Source organism: Andrographis paniculata, unplaced genomic scaffold (genome assembly GCF_009805555.1).
Source record: "Andrographis paniculata isolate CXL003 unplaced genomic scaffold, ASM980555v1 Contig9END, whole genome shotgun sequence".
NCBI lineage: Eukaryota > Viridiplantae > Streptophyta > Magnoliopsida > Lamiales > Acanthaceae > Andrographis > Andrographis paniculata.
In genome coordinates this window covers 2,387,196-2,406,240 of record NW_026137639.1, presented here as the reverse complement: position 1 = coordinate 2,406,240, position 19,045 = coordinate 2,387,196, and the positions used below count along the sequence as shown (strand labels likewise).

The 19,045-nt window shown below is 26.4% G+C and overlaps 1 protein-coding gene across 2 annotated transcripts; it reads right to left on the bottom strand.

Annotated features, from left to right (window-relative positions):
- Positions 1-184: 184 nt before the first annotated feature.
- Positions 185-17,503, bottom strand: LOC127244471 (protein DETOXIFICATION 21-like). 2 transcript variants are annotated; one of them, XM_051265029.1, is made up of 10 exons: positions 16,822-17,503; positions 6,088-6,384; positions 5,315-5,856; positions 5,148-5,234; positions 4,590-4,646; positions 4,268-4,506; positions 3,092-3,210; positions 2,923-3,009; positions 2,744-2,841; positions 185-330 (listed from the first exon to the last, which is right to left on the bottom strand). In XM_051265029.1, the coding sequence occupies exons 1-9, from the start codon at positions 17,245-17,247 to the stop codon at positions 2,761-2,763; spliced, it is 1,935 nt and encodes a 644-aa protein (XP_051120986.1). In that variant the 5' UTR covers positions 17,248-17,503; the 3' UTR covers positions 185-330; positions 2,744-2,760. The 2 variants fall into 2 exon arrangements, with proteins under 2 accessions (XP_051120986.1, XP_051120985.1); XM_051265028.1 differs by lacking the exon at positions 185-330 and having other exon boundaries at positions 2,641-2,841.
- Between the last annotated feature and the right edge of the window lie 1,542 nt (positions 17,504-19,045).

Genomic DNA, 19,045 nt, shown 5'->3' with positions numbered 1-19,045 from the left:
GGTACAGAGAATTTCGATAGTTCGAGTATATGCACCGGTTAAAATCCGGTACAAAATTACTACAGATAATTTTTTATAACGAAAAATACCTATTTGTAACAGTTTTTAGAATGTTACAAATAAGCATTTTTTTTTATTTTTGCATCGAGAATATTTATCTGACGAATTGTGAGTTAATTATTGATAAATACGGATTATTTACATTAACAAACTAGAACTAAAGTGTTTAGCAAGTGTAAAAATACAAACGCGAGCTTCGCATTTTGCGACCACTCATTGCAGCTCGCAAATAGCAACAAATCAAATATTTTCGAAATGGCAGGTTGCGACCTGAAATACAAAATAAATACCGAGGTATATCAATTGATATAAAATAGATTAAAGCACTTCTTTTCTAGAAACTTTGGCACAATTAATGTATTGTTTGTCGGGTCTAGTTTGCAGGGTATTAGGTTCAACCGAGAGTTTACCCAATGCGCACTTTCGGGTAGCAGCTGCGGATTCTCACGTCATCAAACAAAAAAGAAAAGCTAGAAATAATGATTGGTAGAGATTAATCTTCGTCAAAGTAGGCATATTTAAGGTGGTCGGATAGTTTCTTCGGCTCGCATTTGGGTTTTCTTTCACTACTCGTGGGTGGTGGTTCATTCGGAATAGATTCGAATGGAGGTTCGCAATCATCTTCGTGATTAGCAAGCTTCTAATAAGATGATTTTTCATCACATAATTTATAAAATTAGAGTTAATTGCGAGGTGATTCCTCCTCAAACAAACCACAAATTAAATCATGATTGAAAGTGTTAATATCAATGATTTCAAATGATTTTGGATCAAGTATGCAATATTGCTTCTTTCATAAGGTAAATAACGTTGTCTTCGCCAAATTGTAATATTAGTTCTCCTTTGGCGATATTGATGTTATCTTATACAGAGAAAAAGGTCTCCCTAAAATTAGTGAAGTATTCTTATTCTCATTTATTTTGATAACTATGAAATAGGAAAAATAAATTTATGAATAATTCCTTTGAAATTTTAACCAAATTTTTTTATACTTTAGTAATATGAATTTGTTGAATTAACTTTGTTAGAAAATATCGTCGACTTATGGTCAAATAGTATTGGGTTTGTATATAAGAAAATATATATGTAAGTATATATGAGTTTCTATTTTCTTACATATATAGGTAAGAAAATAGTATTTGGATTTGATATATTTCTAATATGAGTTTGTTGAAGTAACTTTGTTAAAAAATATCAATGACTTATTTTCATATATTCAAATATTTTCGATACTAACGTATATATCAATTATATATTTAACTATGAAACATACTTGAATGTATGAAAATATCAATAACTTACACTTTAATAATATGAGTTTGTTGAAATAACTTTATTAGAAAAATAAGTGTTTGTAATAATTTATTTGATAAAAATTATGGTAAAAAAAAAAAAATTAGAATTATTTTATATGAATATAATAATAATATTTTTGTTTAATATCTATTTAAAATTTATTTTGAATTACTTTGAAAAGTAATTATATACATATTATCTTAATCAACCAAATATAAAGTAATAAGAATTAGATATGCTATTGCTAAAAACTAATTTATAATTTTAAAAATAAAACTAAATATATATATATATATATATATAATTTATAATAAAATAACATTATATGAAATTATATACATATTATAATGAAATCACAATTAAATTTTAATGGATTATTATATATTATATTCATATACTTAGAAAGAAAAAAATCTATAAAACAAATTATATAATTTATAATGTGATTATAAAGGATATTTTGGGTTTAAAAAAAGTAATAATATCGTATAATCTAACAAAGTAAACATAATACGATAATTTGATCTATTGTTTAATCTATCAAAACATTATATTCATTAATCTTTTGATTATTTAATCTATTAAAACAATATTTAGTATTATAATACAATTATTCGAAGTAAAAGCCCATAGTATTATAGTTGTGGGTCCACAAGTATTAGAATTGGGCGGAAACATTCAAGTGCTAAGTCATCGAAATAGAATTTATATTGTTTTGTACCGTAACAAAAATTATAAAAATATATATGTAAGCATAGAGTTTGTTCATAGGGATTGTTTGTTTGGAGTTCGAATTTTGAATTTCGGATTTGAATAGCAAAAAGATTGAATTGAAATAATGTAATATAAATAAGTTGTTAATATTATATTTTGAATGTAAATTAAATTTTTTAGTATAATATATAAAATAAAAGATAGATGTTTGATTTTTTTGGGATGAATAGTAAAATCCAAAACAAAAATTAGGTATAGTATCGGTAATATACAACATAATATTTTGTGTTGAATAAATAATTTTTACGAATGTATAAAATATATGTGTTATATATATATGTTTTTATTTTATATTACCTCCGTCCGGCTCAATGCGTCTCATTTATTTTTTGCATGTTGATATTCGAATATTAATTATTACATGAAAATATAATACAAATTAAGGAAAAATGATAAATAATATTTTTAATGTTAAATACAATGATACAAAAAGTAAACGAGACTTTTAGAGCAAGACGGATGAAGTATTAATATATGTATATTATTTATTTTTTTACTAATATTTATGAAAAATTGTAGTACCAAAATCACTATATAAGTGAACAATAATGTAACAAAAGTAATACTCTTAAACATAGTGATGATTTAATAAAAGTTGTAGGCTTACTCTTACCTCTTGGATTCTCTCCATCACATTATTGTGTTTTCTGCTATTTCAGCAGATTCATCTTCAACAAACCACTTGTTCACTCTTATTTTAGCAATGGCTGCCTAAAAGACACAATTCAGGATTCAGAAAATAACCACATTTCTATATCTAAAATTCGACAATTTTCTCGAAGAGCCGCGCACCTGTTTATCCCAATCGGTTCTCCGGGTTATAATGAGTAAGGCGATAGTTTGGACCAACGTTCCGACAAGCATTCCAATCCAAACTCCCTGCAAAAACTCAAGGTCCGGCGATCAAGCACGTGCAATGCATAAGATGGACTGTGAGATTGCGCGAATGAACATGACAGACCTCGACTTGCAATCCAATGGTGTAACCAAGTACGAAGCCGAGAGGTATTCCTAGCAAATAATACGACGCGAGGTTCACATAAACAACAGTGGACTGCCAACCGGCTCCGATAGCCACACCTGCGCCGTGTTTGATGATTTCATCGAAAGCCAACAAAGAATGGATCACTTCAAAATATATAAATAAATAAATAAATGATGCACATCCCTTTAAGTTTAAATTTTATTGGGTAAATTATATAACACTTATATAAATAAAAGACCTAAAATATTTTAAATAACTTTTTAAAAATAAATAAATAATTGATCAATAATTTATTTTATAATTTTGTGTAAATTATATAATATCCCCTTGTGTTTTTAGTAAAATGTACAAAACACCTGTGTTTTATTTATTGTGTGAAATCCCTTGTGTTAATGTAAAGTTTATACGAAACACTCTTCTTGTCCAAAACTGATATTTAGTTCTAAATAAATACCTAAATTACGCAAATTTTATACAAATAAAAAGCGCAAAATATCTTAAATAATTTTTTTGCATTAAATAAATAATTTATTAATCCTTTATTTTATAGTTTTTGAGAAAAATTGTTGTCTATTTTTATAATAATTTTAAAAATAAATGATTGATCAATTATTTATTTATTTATTTTATTAAAAAAATTATTTAAGATATTTTACGTTTTTTATTTGTATAAAACTTACGTAATTTAGGTCTTTATTTCGAACCAAATATCAATTTTGGACAAGAAGGGTATTTAATGCAAACTTTTCGTTAACATAAGAGAGTTTCACGTAATAAATAAATAAAAACAAGGTGGTTTATGCATTTTCAGTAAAACACAAAAATGTGTTATATAATTTACCCTATAATTTTTATAAAAATCATATAACAATGTTTCTAAAAAAAACTATAAAATGAAAGATTAATCAATTATTTATTTATTTATTTTATTCAAAATAATTATTTAAGATATTTAAATATAAAACTTGTATGATTCAATACATATTTACAATCAAATATCAGTTTTTTTTTTAAAAACAAAATAGACAGGAGTTTGACACAATAAATAAAATTATAATATTTTATATAGTTTTACTAAAACACGTTATATAATTTATTCAATTTCATTCAACAACAACGATATTGGAAATTACGAAGGGGCATCGATCTTACCAGACAGAACGGGCTGAACGCTGTTCAGGAGTATGGAAAATGCAAGAAGAGGCGATAATCGAGCAACTTCTGCTGCTACAGCTTTGTCCTCGGTGAATATATAAGCTACGCGTTCGCGGAGGAAGAGGAAGATCACAAACAGCACAAAACCAATTGCAAATGAAGTAAGCACAATGTTCACAACAGAGAACTTTGCAGCTTTCGAATCTCCCATGCCAAGTTCATTCGCAACACGAACACTGCAAATATGGATCGCAATCGACAAAGTTATTACATGATTATCGGCTACGAGAATATGCAATCACAACAATATTACAAATACCTAGCCGCAGACAAGAATCCGAGTGATATCATCATCTCCCAGCCATTGATATTAAGGCTGAAATGAATGCAAGTCTTAGATTCCATTTCTATATATAAAAAACCCAAAGGAGAATAAAAACTTAGGTAAATTATACAGTATTTCCTTGTATTTTTAATATAAAATTTGCACAAAATACTCTATTACAGCTAAGTTTTATAAAGATAAATAACTTAAAGTGTTTTAAATAATACTTTTTTTGAATAAAATAAATATTTATTTTTATAATTTTTGTAAAAAATCAGATAAAAATTTGTCTTAAAAAAATTATAAAATAAAGAATTAATCAATTTTTTTTATTTATTTTATTCAAAAAAAGATTATTTTAAGATATTTTACCTTTTTTTTATTTGTATAAAACTTGTATAAACAATGAGAGTATTTCGAACAAATTTTACATTAACACAAAGAGATTTCACGCAATAAAATAAAATATATAGTTTTTTTTGTATAGTTTTACTAAAAAGACAAAGGACCTCTTATATAATTTGCCCTAAGATAAAAGGGAAGCAATTCTACCAAATCGAAAGGGCATCGATTTCGACCTCTGCATTTTTCAAGTTTCCTGTGAGAAGAATCAATATAGCATTGTACCATAGTTCAAGACTGCACCAATATAACAAAAAACCCATTAGTATCGAGCATTTAATCGAGCCTTTTAACAAGAACAAGCCTGCCTTTCTTACCAGAGCATTGCACCAGAGGACAAAGACAGCTTGATGGCCGGAAAAAGATCTTCGAATGCTAATGTCGAAAAGCCTTTCCATGTTTTTCGACATCCTCCAGAGATAACAAACAAAAGCTGTCCCAAATTCGGAATCCAGTATGCCAAAATAGTCGAAATTAGAGCGCCTGTTAGTCCATACCCAAGCTTGAAAGTCAAAAGCCAAGAGAGGATCATGTGGATTGTTAATGACGCAGCTGCCAAGTATGAAATGATCCTGTTCTTGCTCTGCGCTTGCAAGAACATTTGGCAGCTATACGACACCATGAATGAATACACAACTGGAATAAACCACAGAGCAATTTTTCCAGCAACTTCACTGATAATTTCATCCTGCCCTAATGATTTCAATATAGGAGTTGAGAAAACATAAATAGGTACGATTAGAGTTGCAGTAATGGTTAGAACAATCCACGATCTCTGTAGATATATCCCCAGCATATGGTATTGCTTGGCGCCGTACGCCTGTCCGCATAGGGTTTCGAATCCACTGGCAACCCCAAGCTGCACAATCAAAATCGGCAAGTAAATCACAAAGCTCTGTTCGTCAATTTGACAATTTCCACTACCGAATCTGAATCGTTTCAATTATTACTTTCAAACACAGATGCTCAATTTCATTTTTGTTGATTTTAGTGGAAATAGTTGCCAAAAACATCGTGAATCGTGATGGATTTGAAACAACCAGGTTAAGAACAAACGCGAGAGCTCGAATCACAAAGCGAAACACCATACCGTTAATCCATTGGCGAATCTGGTGAGAAGAGTCGCGACGAGAGAATAGGCTGCAAGCTCGGTAGCACCAACGTGGCCGACGAACGCTTGGCTGATGACATTTATTCCAAAGGTTGAAAATCGGGTGAAAATTGCAGGTCCAGCGACGATCCACATCTTCTTCGACTCCGACCATACCTTGCTGGCGAGACTTGTCGTCTCCTCGCCGTCTTCGCCTCCATTTTCTAGTGTCGACGCCAACAGCTTTTCCTCAATTTCACTGCGTTCCATATCCCAACCACCTCCTTTTATCTCCTTCTGAACGAAGAACACAGAATCAATGGCACAATATATTCCATAAAGAGAAAATGAAAAACAGTTACTATATGGCTATGTGCCACGCATACACAATGTTTTGAAATTGGCGCCAAAAAATACAACAAAGGGTTGTTTAGCACGAGGTTTTTGAAAATTTAAAAGTTTGAAAAAAAAAATTAAAATTATTACATAATTTGATATTTTGTAAAAGAAAAATGCATTCAATATGATATTTTTTAAAAAATAAATAATATGAAATAAATAAAAATTTATTATGTAAACAGAATGCAAATATATAAAAAAATATGGACTTACAAGAAATAAAATTGTACTCCAAAAGGCATAACACTGACAGCATATATATATATATATATATATAAAATGTCAACACTTTTGATACACAAATCAATGTACAATTACATTTTATACTCATGTGATTATTTTAAATAATAAAAATTAATAAATTATTAATAACAACTGTTCGACGGAACGTTATTTTAAATTCTATAAATTAATAAATTATTAAAAATAAATAAAGATGTTATTTTATTATTTTTATTTAAGTATGATATCATACTTTAATATAATAGGGATATAATTGTATAGATAATAAAAATTTTATAATTAAATAAAAAAATATTTATTTATTTATAATTAATTTAACACTAATTTTATAAAAAATAAATAATTTTAAATAATAATAAAAATTTTATAATTAAATAAAAAAAAAATTATTTATTTATAATTAATTTAACACTAATTTTATAAAAAATAAATAATTTTAAATAAAAATAAAAATATTTTCCCGTCTCATAAGAATGATATCATTTTTTATTTTGTCCCTCCAAAAAAAAAAATATCATTTATTAATTTAGTAATTGTACTTAATATAATTAATACCCTTACAACTTTCAATATATTACAGAAATGTTATTATTTTTTATCACAAAATTTAATAGGGGCATTTTTATTTTTTTCACTATAAACCAATATAATACTAATATTAAAAAATTTATGTAAAAAAACAAATATTACTCCTTTTGCGATACGGAGATAATATCTTTTTATTAAAAAGACGTTAAAAAATTATTTAAATTAATTAATATTTATTAAATATATTTAAGATAAATAAATTTACTATTTAATATAAAAAAAAAAAAGAGTATATCAATGTGACCTCCCATTTGGAGAAATATTTTTGTATTGCATTTAAAATAGATTTAGACTGTGTTTATTTAACAATTCTTTTTTAAACTTGAATACAAAAATTTAATGATAAATTATATAATAACATCTTATAATTTAGTAAAAATATATAAAATATTCTATTTTTATGTATTGCATAAAATTTTTTTATATTAATGTAAAATTCGTTTAAAACAACTAATATTTATTTGAATCTGAACAAATAATAATAATAAAGAAGGTATATTTTTTTTAGTCACGTAATTGGACCATTTATTATTTTAGTCCTGTAAGTGGAGCCTGTCGCAAACTAGTCACATAAGTGAAAATTTTTCGCTATTTTAGTCCTCCGGCGCCGGAGATGCCCGCGTGGCTCGCCGGAGGTGACGTGTCCGCCAGGTGTCCCGCCAGGTCAACGACACCTGGCGGACACGTGAATTTTTTTTTTTTTTTAAATTGTTTTTTTTTAAATTGGACCAAATAAAAAAAAATTTAAAAAATACAAATAAAATTAAAAATGAATTAAAAATAAGTTTTAAAAAAATTTAAAAAAATAAAATAAAAAATCCACGTGTCCGCCAGGTCCTGGCGGACACGTCACATTCGGCGAGCCACGCGGACATCTCCGATGCCAGAGGACTAAAACAACGAAAATTTTTCACTTATGAAACTAATTTGCGACATGCTCCACTTACGAAACTAAAATGATAAAGCCTTCAGTTACGATAATAAAAAAAAAACAGTTTACCCTAATAATAATAATAATAATAATAATAATAATAATGATATGAGTGGAGGATGCTGCATCCAACGTCCAGGGGCACACTCTTCAAGCTGTGGTGCATAAGATTCGGATGATGTCGGTTCTACCAAGTCAAAATTACTTAGTATGGCAATCCGCTAATAATTATTTAGTTGTTAGTTGATTTAATTGGTTGTTAGCGTTTAATTAATTTAATTAGTTATTTGTATTAAATTATTTGGTAAAATAATTGTTGAATATTATCTATTTAGATGTAAAATGACAATCGAAAACATTTATATATTAATTTTTAAAATTATGTAATTGTGTTTTAAAAATTTTAAAATTTTTGTTATTAGTTATTTGAAATTATAAATGTATTATAAAATATTTTTTATTAATTTTAGATGTGAGAAAAATAATACTCCTATATGTTTTTATTACGAAATATGAATATTTTTTATTAACAATGATGTAAGATATAAAATAATAATTTTGTAAATATATTTATTATATTATATTATTGATTAATTTATTATATTTATAATTTTTAATAAATTTATTCTATTTTATTTACTTTTAATATAAAAATAAATTAATAATATTTATGTTTTTATTTTTATTTTATTTTAATAAATATATATAGTTTACAAATAAAATTAATTATATATAAAAATTAATCAATTTAAAATTATAATTTAATAAATAATATATTAAAATAATTTATATTACTGAAGTAGAAAATATATCTATATGTATGTGAAATAAATAATAGTAACATTTTAAAGGCAAATAAGGAATAAAGAAAACTAAATTGAAAAAGTTCTTCCAAACTTTGTGTTATATAAATTTTCAGAAATTAGCTTTTTAAAGTTAATAATCTATTTTAAAAAATTAATTTACCAAACACTTAAATTAACTTTTTAATTGATAAAACAATTAAAAACTATTAAATAAACTAAAAACTCTTAAAAAATGTGTTTTTGACAAACATCGCCTTAATAGGAGTAACATGAGTGTGTTTATTTTGATGCATTGATTTTGAATTTTGAATTGAATGAATAAATTTTGAATATAAAATTATTTTTAATATAATATTAAAAGAATAAAAAATAAATATTTAAATAGATATTTTTAAAGAAAAAAATTATGAATAATAAACAACCTTAAGAAATACTAGTATAATAGTAACCTGTCTCATTTGAATTGTTTTTCTTTTTTAGTAAATATTAAATTATTTTATGATATAATTGTATAATCAATTAGAATAACACATATATTATCAATTAGTATATGTATATAATATGTATGGTTATATATGTGTGGGATGATGTGATTAATATATGATGTAGAGAGTTGGGAGAGAGACGGTTAGGACATCTCCAATCCATCAACTCCATTTATAGGGTTTTAACTCTAAATATCAAGTTGCTACAGTAATTTTACTTCAATCATAACTCTATTTTTCACTATTATTCTTCAAATATTTAATTTTTTATATTATTTAAACAAATTTTTATTTTTATAATTTAAAATAATTTTTAAAAAATTTTAAAAAAAATTTAAATTTTAAAAAAAAATTTAAAAAAAAAAAAGAGAAAAAGGGAAGCAACACCATTTTTTAGCATTGCTACAGTGCAACACCAAAGCAACGTAAAAAAATAGCGTTGGATTTGACATAAGTTGGGGACAACCAGCGCCAAATCATCCAACCCAGCGCCATTAATGATACTGAGTTGGAGATGCCTTGTATGTTAGTGAGTTATGAATCGCATTTATGCGTAAGTCAACAAACACAGACATACATTACTTATATTAATAGAAAATGCACTAGGATAATCATGGTTACAACATAATTTATAAATTCAGCACAAATACCGACAATTAAAACTTAATTATTTATAATTATATTAATTATATAATTTAATAATATAAATTAACATAATTTATTTTCACATTCAGCATATGTGCTGAAATTATTATTTCAGCATTTGATTTTCTACCTGGTTATAATATATCTACATCTTCTATGCATAGTATAAATGTGTACTCTACGTGAATACTTCGTAACAACTAACAATTTATTTGAAGAATTTGGAAATTTTTTATTGTTCTTTCAAAATTTTCATCCTAAAACTATTATTAGGGGATGTGTATTTTATTTTGATAAACCATATGTAATTTTAAGTAGTTAATGATTTTATATATTTAGTTGTCTTGTATTGAGAGTTATTTGTGGGTAGGATTAATTTCCTTTTTGCAGCCTATGTATTTTGGATGTACATATATGTTTTGGTACTGAAAGTTACACAAAGAAAATATTTTTCCTCTCGTTTTTTGTTGCATTCTTAGGCCATCTCCAATTATGGTGTTTTCTTATTTCCTCGTTTCGTTTCAATACAATAGTCTTATTTATGGTTTTTGTATGTCCCAAAACAATAGTCTTATTTCCATAAATAATCATTATCACCATAAAACTACCTCTACTTTTTCATTTTTATTACACAATTGCCATTATTTTTTACACTAATACATTCACAAGAACAAAAGAGTATTTTATCCATATTTTTTACCCACTACCAATATAATATCAATATTCTTTTAAATATTCGTGTCCAACCAATTAAGACTATGTTTATGGGATGGGGGAAGTATTTTTTTATTTTTTAAATTTTTACAAATTATAAGTTGGTCCCAACAAGGACCAATTTGTAATTTTTTGTATATATTTGTATTTTTAATATAAAAAATTGTTTAAAATAATATATAAAATAAAATATTTAGAGAATATTTTTTTGAAGTCGAAAATAGAATTGTGAATTGGAATTAAATTATTGTAACAATTGCACTTTTAGAGTTATAACTGCATAAATAAAATTGCACGATTTAGACGAAACTCAAGACAAAAGAGAGTAATTATCTTTATTTATATCTATATTTATGTAATCTCTTCAATAATAATTGATATATATATATAAATAATGTTAATATTTTAATCATATTAATATTATTAAAATATTTATTTATATAATAATATTATTTTATACGCTCGAAATTGAGCATTACATTGTTACATTTTTTCTTTCTTGTTTTCTTTTATTTTATTTAAATCATTTTTTTTTAGAGTAAACTATTTTTTTAATCTCGTAAACTCACTTTATTATTTTAGAATTTTAAGTGGACTCTGTTTGAAAATAATCCAGTAAGTAAAAATTTTCTGCTAAAATGATCATACGTAGCATCTACGTAGCGATGACATGTCAGCAACGGCTGCCAGCATGGCAAGTCCGGCTCCGGATGACCATTTTAGCAAAAAAATTTACTTACGAGACTATTTTCAGATAAAATTCTCTTAAAGTTCTAAAATGATAAAATGGATTAGATAAGAGACTAAAAAAAAAATTTATCTTTATTTTTTTAATGTATCTATCCTACATTTGATTAGTCTGAAGAGTTTTTTGACTGAATTGGAGAACCCAAGATTTTCTGGCTTCCGACGGGTCTAATATAGGGGTGTCAATTCGTGTTTTTGGATCATGTTCGTGTCGGGTTGAGCCATGGGGATAACAAAAAAACTGTCAATCCGAACCCGACCTGAACCCGAAATCTGACTTGAAACCCTCGACCTGAATACGACACGAATTCTTTCAGATCGGGTTCAGGTTGACCTGAATTAGTTTTAGGTCACCCGAAACCTAAGCAAACCCGATACGAACCCGACACGAATAATATAAATATTATTAGTTTAGTTTTAGTCTTAGTTTTATTTTAATATTAGTTTTAGTCTTAGTTTTATTTTAATTTTTATATTATTTTATATTTAGAGAATAATATCAATATTATAAATTAAAATAATAATAATAAAAATTTCAGGTCAACCCGAAACACGAAATCCAAAATCTAACTTGATTTTTATATTTCAGGTTATCAGGTCAACTCGAAACACGATCCGAACACGACACGAATTTTTTTCGTTTCAGGTTCGGATCGACCCGATTTTTTTTAAATCCGAAATACCCAAACCCAAACCTAAAAAATTTCAGGTCGAACGGGTTCGATTTTTCGAGTCGGGTTTACTTTTGACACCCCTAGTCTAATATGATCTTATCGTCAGAACATCAAATTCCAGCAACAACAATATTCTTTCAATTTCTTGCATTATTATAGCACTTCATATTGGTAGTTTTAGCCTTTCTTTTAAAGCAATTCCTATCATCTTCTTCCAGAAATTTTGCCCAGCCTCACCAAGAATTCATCATATATTGATTACTTTGATTTTATTGTCGTCTAATTTAAATTAGCAACGGATAGATCGAATCCGAATATATATATATATATATATTTAAGGTGGATCGAAAATCCACTAAGATCATCGGTGAAACCAGCCTCCAACTCTGGGAGTTGACCGTCAATTTACTATTATCTTACGTCGTTATTTTCATTTCTTTTTTACATGGATGAATAAAAAAAGAAAAAAAAAAAGAATAATAAATTTATAATTAAGAGCAATTTAATATAATTATACACGTAACATTAGAAGATATAATATAAAACAGTCCTCTTGTCCTACAGTAAGTTCGTTACTGTCAAATTCTTGTAGATCAAAAAGTGAGATATATATTCCTTAAAAGCTAGATTTAATGTTTCATCCCTGATAGATACGAGTGTGTTTAGGTTGAGTGAAATTTCCAAGCCAAAGATTTTGAGTAACAACAATTTTATTTTACTATAATTATTATTTTACCATCTCATTTGGTTAGGGACACGGTTATTTAGGTATCGTAGATTAAAATTAAAGTAATATAGATTAGTAAGTTATTAATAATAAATTGTGATATTATTTTATATTTAAGTAGTACTATTGGTATTGTAAAAATAAAAATAAATATTTATGATTAAAAACTTAAAATATATGTAAATATTTTTAGCATTATATCTTAATAAAATATACTTCATCTATCCCACAAAAGATGTCTTGTTGTGAGCTGGTGCGAGAATTAAATAATATTAATATTTAATTGAAAATAAATATAAAGTATAATGTAAAAGACTAAATTACCATTGTTTTTTTTTGAAGGGTTTTTAAAAATAGGTTAGAGTAATAATTAGAAGTAGTTGTGGAAAAGTAAGAATAATTTTGTTGTAAAGTGGGACCACGATTTTTAAATAATAAGGAAATATGACCATTGTTTTGGGACAAACGAAAATAGAAAAAACAAGACAACTCTTTTGGGACGGAGGGAGCATACAATATATACATTTTATTATAAATAATAAAATTTTATATAATATAAATAAAAATTATATATGTATTTATAATTAACTTAAAAATTAGTTTATGAAAAAATAAAAAATTTTAAATGTCTCGAATGCTTTACCGAAGCAATAGGGAATTGTCGAAAGCATCCGTGGCATGCAAATGAACAATAAATGGATTGCAATAAAAATATTTGTTTATTGAGAAGAAAGATATAAATAAAAAAGTTTTGAATGAATCTTATGCGTAAGAAAATTAACAATTTATTATATTTTGTTAAGTAAATTTAAAATAAATAAATTTACAAAAATATAATACTTCCTCCATCCCCTCTAAAGCTCATATTTACATTTTGCATCATTCTACTTAATATTAAAAATATCATTATATTTGTATAATTTTGTGTGCAAATGTTCTTCTATTAGTATTATAATACATAAATAGCCGGACGGAGGTAGTATGTAATATTTCAAAAATCATTGGCAATAGTAAATGATTGATATTTAATTGGGCCAATTCCACCAATTGTGTTTTGGAATTTTAATGTGGTCCATTTCAAAGTTATATGGTAATTCTATACTCTTCATCTTTGTTACAAGGACTATAAATAAATAAATAAGTTATAGATATATATTTTTTATTTTATTTTTTGAAATATAGATATATATTTTTTTGAAAGTTGTATAGTGGTGCTAAAAACCAATTTATAAAACTTTACAACTTATTTGATGAACTAACATAAAGTAGAATACTAAAATTACTAATAATTATTCATAGAGTATTTTTTAGTATATCAATAATTGTTTTTTTTTTTTATTATTATCTTTTTATATCAATAAATTGATATATATATATATTATATTTTTATTTTAATTGTTTTTATTCATTTATGTTAGTGAGTATGTTTAAATAATTACTATTCAAATTATGGTTTTGAATACAATTTGATTAGCTTTATAGTTTCCAAACCATTGATTCCGGTTTCAAGACTATTGATTTATATTAATGATTTGTTTGCCCAAAAATAAAAGAATTCGATATAATTTAATTTTCTATATATATATATATATTATCTTTTTTAAAAAATCAATATTTACTATTCCCCGTCTCATAACAAAATATTCATTTTTTAATTTTAGTTCGTCCTATAACAAAGTATCTATTTCCTTTTTAGTAACTGTACTGTCTACCTAACATTATAAATATCCTTACAACTTACAATATATTACACAAATGTCATTACCTTTATACCACACATACTAATAAGGTTATTTTAGTCATTTTTACTTTATTCCTATTATATACATCCGAATATAATATTAATATTTTTAAAACTACGTGCAAAAAGCAAATGAATATTTAATTATAAGACGGATGGAGTACATGCTGCTATGTGTTTAACATAAAAAATTTTCATATCAAACCAATAAACAAACCAACCCTAATCTTTTTTCAATTTTTTTAATTTTAATTTTTACAATTAACTTTTTGTTAATTCCGGTTTAAAAACAATTTTATAATAATCTTTTATTTTCTTAATTGTAATTTTTACAATTAATTTTCCCATATTAATTCTATAAATCTATGTATTATTGTAAAAAATATTTTAATACTCTCTTAGTTCAAGAGTAAAATTTTTATTTGTCATTTGAATGCATGTCTAAATCAAATTTTTTTATTTTTTTTTCTAAAATAGTAAATCTCAATTAACTATGAAAATATTTTTACTTTTTAATTTTTACATTACTTTTACTTTAAGGTAAGAGATAAATAAATATTATATTATTTTATTACAATACATATCTATAAAATACTAACTTGTGCAAAAATCATATAAATATTGACCATATAAATAATATTTAAATTTTATAAAATAATTAGTTATCACTAATTAAAAATTAAAATTAAAATTAATTAATATTATGTATTACTTCCCCGTCCCAACTTAAAATAGTTTTTTTAAGTCCAAAGTATCTCTTTAAATAATCATACATTAATATTATAATATTTTTAATTTTTATTTAAATTATAAATATATCATTGCATATACAATTATTTTACTTCTATAAAAATATCATCTCTTATACATTTTTATTAATAAAATATTATTATTTTTAATTTACTATAGTTCAAATCAATATTGCTACCTCCGTCAGGTTCGAAGAGTCTCTTTTGTTTTTTGTATATTTAAAATTAATTATTATATCAAATTGTAATACAAATTAAGAAAAAATTAAAAAAATATTTTCATTAGTGTCGTAGAATACTAATAGAATAAAATTTGTAAAAAAAAATTATAAAAATATAAAGATATTTTTAAGGGTGTGTTTGTTTGGGGGATTGGATTAGATTTCTATTATTCATCCCACTTTTTTTCCCCAAAAATATCAAATCAAACACCTATTTTTCATTTTTATATTATACTAAAAATCAATTTTACATTCAAAATATCACATCAACACCTATTTATATCACATCATACAACTATTCAAATTCAAAATTTTTACTATTCAAATCCCAACTCAAAATCCAAACTCCCAAACAAACACACGACGAGGGAGTATAATTTAACGAATAAAGAATTAATATGAGTTTGTTCAATTTTAACAAACCCATTAAAATTAATGTATATTATGATTCTAAAAACAACTAAATCGTCGGTCCACAGTTCGGTAAAAATCTGAACCGAAATGAAACCGCTGAAACTTCAGTTCGGTTCAAAAAAACCGCCGAACTGACCGCCGGTATGATCAGGCCGTTGGGAACCAGATGCGCAAGTCTACTAGCTCCCTCCACCATCCCTCTATGGTTATTTTTCTTTCACTTTTTTTCAAAAAATATACAAATTTCATTTTTTTTTTTAAAAAAAAACCTCAATTCACTTTTTAATTTAAACTTTTCAATATTACAATTATGTATAAATATATTAAAAAAAAGTTTGTTTAGTTAACTCAGTCGTATCCTTGAGTCAGAGAAACTAATAAAAATGATGAGAGGTATTTAACAGATTGATATACTGCTTGATAGTTATTGACAACAGAATCAGAATAGATGCATATGGTGTTTTGCTTAATTGATTCAGAAAGTTTTTTAGAGGTGTTGTTTTTCATCATGCTCGAGTGTGTTCTTATCTCAATTTCAAAAGCAGCACTTAATTATGAAGACTCTCTGCAAAAAGGAAAAGAGGATGAGGAAAGAGGAAAGTGAAAACTCAATCCTGAAATCCAATTTTTTGCCAAATTGCGTTTCTCACCGTGCTCAGATCTCTGCCTTTCAGAGTCCGCCCGATGCCTTCGTGCACAGACAATGACGCGATTCGAGTCCTCGCCAAAAACTCGTGCGGCGGAGTGCGGTTACCGTTTCCGTCGCTGTACACATCGTCGTCGCACTCCTTCCGCCGATTCTCTCTGTACTCGTGCTTCAGTATCTTCGACCAGTCCGGCACGTTCACTGGCGTCGAAGCCGGTGCATTCGATCCTCTCCTCGCGTCCGCCGTCGCCGGCGATGGATTTTTCTTAAAGCTCTGCTTCCGAAACTCCGGCGACTGCGAGCGAGCGGCGGAATTCCAGATCTCTGACTCGTCGAGCTCGGAAATCGCCGAGTCGGTGGTGAGGCGGCGATGATCCGTAGGGAGGAATTTGTAGCTCGCTCCGGCGAAGTTGCGCCTCCACGCCGCCATGCAATACACGACAGAATGAATATGAATCGATCAAGGTTTGCTTCAAACAACAACTATCTATCGCTCTCCTCACGATCGATCGATCGTTCTCGCTGCTCCTTTTACGTTTACTGATTTTCTCTGCGTTGTTGAAATTGGTAACTGTTTGATCTGCTTTTATAGAGGTTGCAGACTTGGAATCGGTAACTCCTCCCACTCTCTCTCTCTCTCTCTCTCCCCCACAGTCAGCTGCATAATCTGCGTGCGCATCTGTTCTCTGCAGTTCGGTTGCATAAGGAGATGTACAATTTTGACTACGATTATACAAATAATAATAATAATAATAATAATAATAATAAAATAATTACAAATTAGTTTCAGGTAAATGCTTAATTATTTTTTTACCAACTCTTTTTTATATCACAAAATTATAAACATGCAGAAAAAACAAATACTAGTACTCCGGCCGTATATAACTTACCATCTCCATTTTTTTCATTTATTTATTTTTCGAAAAAAGTTATATATTCCTCTGTCTCGTATAAAGAGTAATATTTTTTTTGTATGTATATTTTTGAATATTTTTATTATATTAGATTGTAGTAAAAAAAGAGATAAAAATATTTTTATTAGTATTGTGTAATATAAAGATGATGTTATTTGTGTAATATATTGTAAGTTAAAAAGATATTTATTAAGTAGTATATTTACTAAATTAGAAAATGATTCTTTTATTTTGGTAGGAACACATAAAAAATAAAACCTTCTTATGGGACAAAAAATATACATTTTAATTTTTTTAATTATAATTAAATTAATTAGTTATTTTAATTTTAATATAAAATTATTTTTATTATATAATATATTTTTTAATTATTTATTAATTATATCTCTTAAAATTTCGTGTATAAGTAAGAGGTACACTATAGCCGACATCGAACCAGTAATAAATATGTGTATATATACACTGCGGGAGATGGGACATAAAATGACATGACGCATTAACGGTTCGCCACTGAAGGAGGGGCAATTTGGTAAAATCAGCTTACAGAGTGCAGATAAATGCTACTCATTCGTCCCACTTACAGTATCTGCTACACTGTAGACACTGTATTTTATAAAAAGTGTAATTAGTAGATAATTTAAAAAAGTAAAATTTAAAAAATTTAAAATAAAATTAAAGTACGTAATTATTTTCCAAAAAGGGAAAGTGATATGGTACGTGAAATGGAGATAAACGGTAATTTGGACATGAGACGACGGAGGGAGAACTGCTCAGTTGATTTCATTTGGGAAGCAGGATGATGACACGTGTCTGATGGTTCTGGCATCTACTGCCACGTGTACTTGTTTTGGACAGATCAACGGCGACAAAATTGTGAGTTCTACCCCCGTCTGACTCGGTCCTCGGGATTTTGTTTTACATCTCGCCTCGGGAACAAATCTTTACGTCATAACTTCAAGTCACGCTTTTAAATACTTCGTTTCTCAGCTAATTTGTCTTTTTTACTTTAAATACGAAATTTTAGGTATGGTAAAATTAATAATAATTAAAAATATATTAATAAATATAATTATGATTTAATAAAAATAATTATAAATTAATATTAATATGACTAAATAATCTAACTAAAATAAAAAATTACAAATTATAAATTTTAAAATGTGATTAAAGTGTATAATTATATCTCCATAAAAAAAAATAATAAATTATGTAAAACGGACAAAAAAATAAAATAATAAACAAATTAAGTGAGCTGAAATGAATAATTATTAACAAAGACGTGTTTCTACTATTATAATTATAAGGACGTTTTTT